The 7,784-nt window shown below is 37.2% G+C and overlaps 1 protein-coding gene across 1 annotated transcript; it reads left to right on the top strand.

The window, feature by feature from the left end:
• Positions 1 to 1,230: 1,230 nt before the first annotated feature.
• On the top strand, positions 1,231 to 7,457 carry ptp4a1 (protein tyrosine phosphatase 4A1). The gene is made up of 5 exons (XM_059332045.1): positions 1,231 to 1,366; positions 1,702 to 1,794; positions 2,409 to 2,539; positions 4,088 to 4,162; positions 6,245 to 7,457. The coding sequence occupies exons 1-5, from the start codon at positions 1,262 to 1,264 to the stop codon at positions 6,360 to 6,362; spliced, it is 522 nt and encodes a 173-aa protein (XP_059188028.1). The 5' UTR covers positions 1,231 to 1,261; the 3' UTR covers positions 6,363 to 7,457.
• The last annotated feature ends 327 nt before the right edge of the window (positions 7,458 to 7,784 follow it).

The raw sequence follows: 7,784 nt of genomic DNA, 5'->3' as shown, positions 1-7,784 counted from the left end.
TTTCCGTCTGATAACCAGTTTACCACTTGTAGCTGCTTTAATTCTGTCATAGAATCAAGAAATATTCACTCAAAAGATGAGAGTTCATGCAAAATCCTGAAAGTTTGGGAAATTAATTGATTGTAACCATTATGTTTTCATGGTGAGGAATATGCTTCGATTTGAATATACTCCTTGAAAAATGCTCAATTTTCAATATAATCTGGTGTTTAATCTACACAATCTTTCATATAAATGAAACAACCCCGTCATCATATTTGTTTTTTTGTCTCCTGGTGTTTCACTCCAGATGAGCTCATCTAGCTATGATAAATTCTCTGTTCGATCCCTTACTCCGGAAATTTAAAAAATAAACTAAATGTAATCAAAACATTAAAGCATAATAATATGCACAGCTGGTAAAAGAAACACTAATTGCTGACAGTGTAAATGGTGTTTTTTTTGCAATTGCTATTCATAGTAATAATTTAGATGTGATAATGAAGGCTTCAAAGTCTGGAAGTTCTATGTAATTTAAAACTGCATGCTTGAATTTAACTCTAAAAAAACTACACCACCAGTAGTTTTGTAAAGTTTCAATGCTGCTTGTTTGTTCACATCTTCACCCTCATCTCAAGCTTTCTGTGTTGTGTCCATTTTTAAAGAAATCTGTGTTTTTAAAAGTGTCCTCCCTTTCCCCCTCTGTGTCCTGCAGCAGTTCTGTGGTGTTCTGGGTCACACATTTATGGAGTTTCTGAAGGGCAGTGGGGACTACTGCCAGGCTCAGCACGCTGCCTATGCAGACGAGTGAACGGCCAAACTCGCCATCGATCCGACGCACTTGAGCCACAGGAGGGACCCCGGAAAGTTGGCAGGACCGGGACGCCTCCCAGAACCAGCGACAACTCGGCCTGGATGGGGTAACTCCACCCGCTGCACACTGCCCTCGTCGGCTTCCGCCTGGCCAGAATCAAGGTGGAACCAGCCTTGTTTTTTTCTTCCTTTTCTTTTGTTTGATTCCAAAGGAGAGGGTTTTGAGTTGTTTTCTGATTGTCCGCCCTTTTTTCGGCCACCAAATCCCTAAATTTCCGCACTTGCTTGTCGCAGCCTTCGTTCTTTTTTTTTGCCAACCTCGAAGAAGACCGGAGGAATTTCTGTTTCTGGGTTTCTAGAATCTCGTTGGACATTTTTGTTTGACATTCCCTCCGAGTTCAACTAAGTGTTTACATTAGTGTTTTTACTCTGTGGAAGTCTTTTGTTATATTTTTTTTAAGTTTTCACAATGGCTCGTATGAACAGACCGGCCCCTGTGGAGATCACCTACAAAAACATGAGGTTTCTCATCACCCACAACCCCACCAACGCCACCCTGAACAAGTTCATTGAGGTGAGCCCCCAATTTCACTGTTGACAGTTAGAATTATACTCAGCCAGATTCAAGGGGGGCTTACAAGCTTAGATTTTGACTTGTAAAGTAAAACTGAACAGTTTGATCACGTTAGGGAAACAAATAATAATACACTTTATTTATATAGCACATTTCCTAATAAAGTGCTTAACAAAAAGACCAAGGAAAGTCTTTGAATAATGCAAGATTATAAAGCAAAAGAGGGAAAATGTTTCAGCAGAAGATAAATTGTATTTAATGATACTTGAGTTGTATTGATTGTGTACCTAAATTATGTTTGAGATGGTTATTAATCCTTTGATACATTTTTACAGGAGCTGAAGAAATATGGAGTGACCACCGTTGTGAGAGTGTGTGAGGCCACCTATGATGCCACTCTGGTGGTGAAAGAGGGGATCCAGGTTCTGGTGAGTTCAAGCCTTCAGACCAAACTTCATGCAGTTTTTTTGCCCTTTCTTCTTCTAGCTCCAATGTTCCATTAATAAATCATTTAACAGAATAAATGTAACCATAACCTTGAGCTCACAGCTTGTACCTTTTCGCTGTTGCAAGTGGTACAATCGTTTTTTCCTAAAGTGGGCATCTTCAGATCACTTTTTTTTTGTTCCATAAACATTTTTAAACCCAAAGATATTCAATTCACAATTATATAAATAAGAAGAAAGCAGCTAATTCTCACATTTGAATAGCTGCAACCCACAAATGTTCTGCATGTTGTCACATCTTTTTCAGTTGAATGAGCCATCAAACAAATTATTGCTGCAGCACTAATTCAATTCCTGTAAGGAGCTTGAGGACTCAAGAACCAAAGAGTTTGTGTCTTTCAAGTATTGAGCAATAAACAGACTCTATCAGTTTATATGTTTTTTTATACTGATGCATGTAGGGAAAGTCTCCAGCCTCCCCTCCCCCTACAACAACATTTTTGTTTCCCTGCAGCCGGTTCAGCCCTCACACTTCTTTTGTTTTGGTTTCCAAGAAACCGTGCCGCTGACGTCATTTCCTCCCTCTTCTCCTCCAGGATTGGCCGTTTGACGATGGAGCTCCTCCCTCCAACCAGATCGTGGACGATTGGCTGAACCTGCTGAAGCTGAAGTTCAGGGAGGAGCCCGGCTGCTGCGTCGCTGTCCACTGTGTGGCTGGGCTGGGGAGGTGAGAGCGCTGTCACTCACACAGATTAAAGTGTTAAGTTCTTAACGTACGGGATCATATTTTACACGTGAGCTCTGCTGGCCGGGACTCGGCTGATAAAACTGAGATGTTTTCTTCTGATTGTGCATCATCTGATGCAGAAAGAGCTGTTGCTGGAAACATTATTTTGTAGGTGATTGAGAGAAATTTCAAGTTTTATTATTATATTTATTTGACGGGGATAGAATGAGACTGATGCATGTATATAGGCTTTCTAGCAGTGGATAATTAAGGGTTTTTATTGATAAAACGCATAACACAACACTCTGATACACATATAGAGATGCAACATACATAAATAACCAGTACAATGACTAAGAACAATGACTAAATATGACAAATTAAGATCAACACAAGTAAAAGAAGATTATTAGATTATACAGATCAGTTTCAACTTAATTTTCATGCTCAGAGAACAGGTGCTTAGTCGACATAATGCAGTTTAGCATCTAACCAGAGGTGCAAGAAAAGCGGTAAATTGCAGAGTAAGGAACATCTGTTTAGTATATTATCATATAGATTAAAAAGCAAACTAATGGGTTTATAAATATGCTGAATATAAACAGTATGAATATGTGTTTTTTATATAATTGTAGCTTTTTTTTCTGTTTTCTGGTATTCAGTAAACCATAAACAAACACTATTAACAGATTTATGCATTGTGAGAGTATGAAAAGTTTCTTGCACGAAGTTATTAGAAAACATTCCCTCATTTTAATCAGTATCTCAATTAGATTAGACAGCAATTCTGAAAAAAAAGACAGCAATTCTGAAGAAGTTTGGATGCTGGATAAAACATAAATAAAAACAGAATGCATCAATCAGATTTCAGTGTATATTTACAAAAACAGAACAACACAAAAGTTTATTAGTTTGACTGTTGGAGGGGAAGTGTTGGACCAAAATGTTTTTTTAGCCAAAGCTTATAATAAGAGAAGAAATGTGGGACCTAAAAGTATGTATGAGGCTTCATTTGAAGATAAAATCTTCTAGTTTCTGCAGTTGTGCTTGTGGCTAAAACACAACCAGAACAACATCAAATGGAAAAAACAACTGCCTGTCTGATTGGCAGGTGGATCTTCATTTGAAAGTATGTCTCAAATGATTTAAAAATGATCACATTCTGATTTATTAATTTCTTAGACAAAGTCCCAGCAACTCAGTGATATCTCAGAGAGTTGGGAAATTGATGTGCAACACATGTAATATGTTGTGGCTTGAAAAACAAACTATAAAAAAGCCAAACACAGCAGGTGTGGAGTGAACATGAATCATGAAATCAACCGCATTTCCTGTGTGTGTTCGTTTTATATAACCTGCCAAACCGGTTCTGCTTTCAACGGATCTGAGGTTCAGAAATAGCTGAACGCCTCTTCAACACAAATCTGTTTTTAGATAGTCTTTGATTAGCTGAGTCACTACAGGAAGGATGTACGACTTTGCTGATTAAGTCTATGGTCTCAGATTAAACCAGACAGAAGCTCACAGAGTTCCTCTTCTCTCCTGCAGAGCTCCTGTTCTGGTGGCGCTCGCCTTGATCGAATGTGGGATGAAATACGAAGATGCTGTCCAGTTCATTCGACAGTAAGTCACAAACGTAAAAATGCAAAACTTTCAACAGGTCTCACGTCCTCTGACAAGTTGTATGTTTATTTAAAAAGCCTCCTGATGATTCTTAAAGTCACAGTATGAACAGAATTATACATGAAGACATTTTGAGACTGATAATATTCCTACAAATGCTCTTTTTGTATTCTTTAATTAAATTTTCTTTTAAGAGTTTTATTAATAATCATTTTGGGTGTTTCAGCCTTTAGTAGATATGACAGTTTAGAGGACAGCACCATCTTTTCATAGATCTCTTTGGTTTGGTAGAATTTAGTTATTGTTACCAGAAGCTATACATTTATTAGTCAAAAAATGAACTCATCAGTGCTCTCTGCAGGACAAACTGTATTATATACACTCCCTTAAACATGTAGTGTCTACGGTTTTAATGTACAGAAGGATTCTTATAAGCGTCGCAATTATTCGTCGACTAAGCGATTAGTCAATGACATAAATAACTAATTATTAAAGTAATTTCCATGCAGAAATGGTGTGTGGATATATATATATATATATATATATATATATATATATATATATATGAGAGAGAGAGCTAACTTTGAGATCTCCCTGTTTTTCTGTGAGACTTATTCCTCACAGAATCAGTGTTTGTGTGGTAAATGAAGCAGTGAGTCATGACAGAGATGTCAGATAGTGAGCTGAGTGTTTCAGTGGGAGGAGGAGTGGATGGAGGGCTTTTAAAGAATGTGATGCGTCATAGTACCAAATATTTTTAGATCCCACATGGTTGCTCCGAAAAAATATTTGGATCAACTGAGAACTTGTTAATGGATGAAACTACCACAGAGCACTGTCTTGTTTCTGTAAAACTAAAGTGCTTTTATAACATTGATGCAAAAATCATCCAATAATAGCATTAAGTTCTGATCAGTGATTTGCAACATTGTCGAGAATGTTCTGAAATCTGTCTTATTCTCTCTAAATGGTAACTTTGTTAACTAATTGATTAGTTTATTTAATCAAAAAAGCATGCAGAAGCACCACTTTAAATCTGGTTTTCGGCAGAGATGTTCTGATAGGTTTCTTAGACTAAAAGGAGGCATTATTAAAGGGATATTTTGGATTTTTGTTATCGGGATATTTGTCCTAAGTGTATAACCCACAGTAGATGTAGTAGTTTGAAGAAGCAGGCAGGAGTTCTTACACGCTTTCTTCTCAACCACCAGCCTCTACTGACAAAAGCAATGACATGAATTGCTGATCTGCTGCTGCTTGGATGGGTTAGTTTGTTTGTGTAATTGTGTGACTTTGGTGAATCCTAACTAACCCTTTAAACACCAAAGTCACACAATGACACAAACAAACTAACTGATCAATGCAGTGATAAACTTGAAAATGTTTCTTATTGGAAAATAAGTTGATTTTGTATGGCAGTTTTGACAAGTTTCCTCACAGATATGGATTTTTCGATGCCACTATTTTGAGAGCAAAGTGGCTGCTTGCTGATATACAATAACAGTATCTTTTCCCTGCATCTGATTAAATACATGAATAAATAAGTTGATTCTTAATTTATCGCTAAACTTAAATGGACTAAATTTAACACTGTTATTTTGCATATTCTCCGTTTGCTCAGGTAGAAATTAAGTCTCTGCAGTGCATTTATTTTAAATTTAAAAAATGTCCACAGGTAACAGCTAAAACTAAACTTTGCACTAAAAAATAGAGTTTTAGTGCACTTCACTGCATTTATCAGCAGATAGCAGCATCACTGTTTGTTTTTGAGAGAGAATGAACATGTGTAAACGAACATAAATCAAAAAATAACAAACAAATGTCAGTGTAATGTCTCCCCTGGTGTTGGCGAACATCATTCTACAGTGGCCAATGGAAAAGCTCACCTGGGTCAATGTCTATTATATTGAAAATTCCATTAATTGGCCTGATTAGTTGGCCTGTCATTAACATTGACTCATAACCTCATACAACCCAACTTCAGTCTCTTGAAGTCTCTTCTTTCAGTGCTGCAGATATTTTGAATGACCTCATTACCTGATAAAGATGTGTTGAACTGATCCGACGTCTCGTCTCTTGCAGGAAGCGTCGAGGAGCGTTCAACAGCAAGCAGCTGTTCTACCTGGAGAAATATCGTCCAAAGATGCGCCTGCGCTTCAAAGATTCCAACGGCCATCGCAATAATTGCTGCATCCAGTAGAGCCGAACCCGGAGCCACGCCAGCCCCCCATCGTTTAAATTCAACCTCGCTAGCTTATTACCGGGCAGGCTTGTTTTTCTTAGTCATTGTGTTCAAGTATTTTACTTTTGGGAAAAAAATAAATAAAACAACCCCCCCCCCCCCCCCCCCCCCCCCCTTCCCTCTCCTCCAGGTTCAAAATCAAAAGTGTCAACAGAAAAAATAAAGAATAGAAAAAAGAGTTGTGTGAACCGGGATCACCGTGTTTTCTCTTCATGTGCCGGAAAAAAAAAAGAAAGAAAAAAACCCGTTAGGAGGGGCAGCGCTGAGTTGTGTGTCGTTGTAAGGTGTTGGATTAATTGTTTCTCTCTGCCCAAAGATTTCTGATTGGCCCGTGCGTTTACATCACCTTAGAATGTGCTTAAAAAACAAATAAAATATCAGTTTTGATTTGAGTAAATGATGTACCCCGTTAAATTTCAAGGTTCCGTTTCCAGACTGACTAGAAAGAGGTTTTGCCTTCCTTCAAATCAGATGGTTCATCCATAAATGCCTTACAATCGGAGTGGAACAAAGGCAATGGAGGCGGGACTTGAACCCGCTCGCATTTGGAAAAGGTGTTTCATTTTTCTACTCGGAACAAAAACAAAAAAAGTTGTTGCCTTTGTCTTGTGCAGGAAGTCTTACACTCACTTATGCCCTTTCAGTAACTATTTTTAATATAAAATGCTTAATTGTTGCAATATTTGTCAATTGAAAGTCTAGGAACTTGTGTTTTTTTCTTTTCTCTCTCAAACCTTCTGTTTACTAATTAACTGCCATGTCCAAAATGTGATTTTAATTTTTTTTATTATGTTTTTTTTTTTTTTTGTTTCTTTTTTTTGCTTCAAACTGGACTTCCAACGTCTGCGATATTTTGTATGCCTTTTTATTTGATGTCTGTAACTTAAGACTTGGATACTTGATGATTTTATGTATTTGAAAATGTGTACTATTATTATTAGGTTGGCTATTTATACTATCAATGGATGTGTGATTTAGTACCGTGAGCGACAAAGTTGTACCTGTTCACCAACTTGTGAGAGTACATTAAATGATACACTGAAAAAAAACAAATGAACGACTTCACGGGTGGTTATTTCTCAATGTTTGAATTGTTATTTTCACAGTTGTTTCTTTTCTCAAGACTTTGGGTTTGAATGGAAGTTTTTCACTGTGGATAACAAAAACACCTCATTTCAGAGTGCACTTACCAACTTTTTTCCAGGGCTTTCATCTTCATCTCTAAATTAAATCATGTTTATTTGTCACAAATGCAATCATAAATGCTATTCAGATCTGTTAAGTAAAAGTACTAATGCCACATGGAAATAACCACTACAAGTAAAAGTCCTGCATTCAAAACCTTAAAGTATCAACATCAAAATCTACTTAAAGTAACAC

The sequence above is a fragment of the Centropristis striata genome, chromosome 1 (genome assembly GCF_030273125.1).
Source record: "Centropristis striata isolate RG_2023a ecotype Rhode Island chromosome 1, C.striata_1.0, whole genome shotgun sequence".
NCBI classification, from domain to species: domain Eukaryota; kingdom Metazoa; phylum Chordata; class Actinopteri; order Perciformes; family Serranidae; genus Centropristis; species Centropristis striata.
The sequence above is the reverse complement of the archived record's forward strand: the minus strand, read 5'-3'. Positions and strand labels throughout refer to the sequence as shown.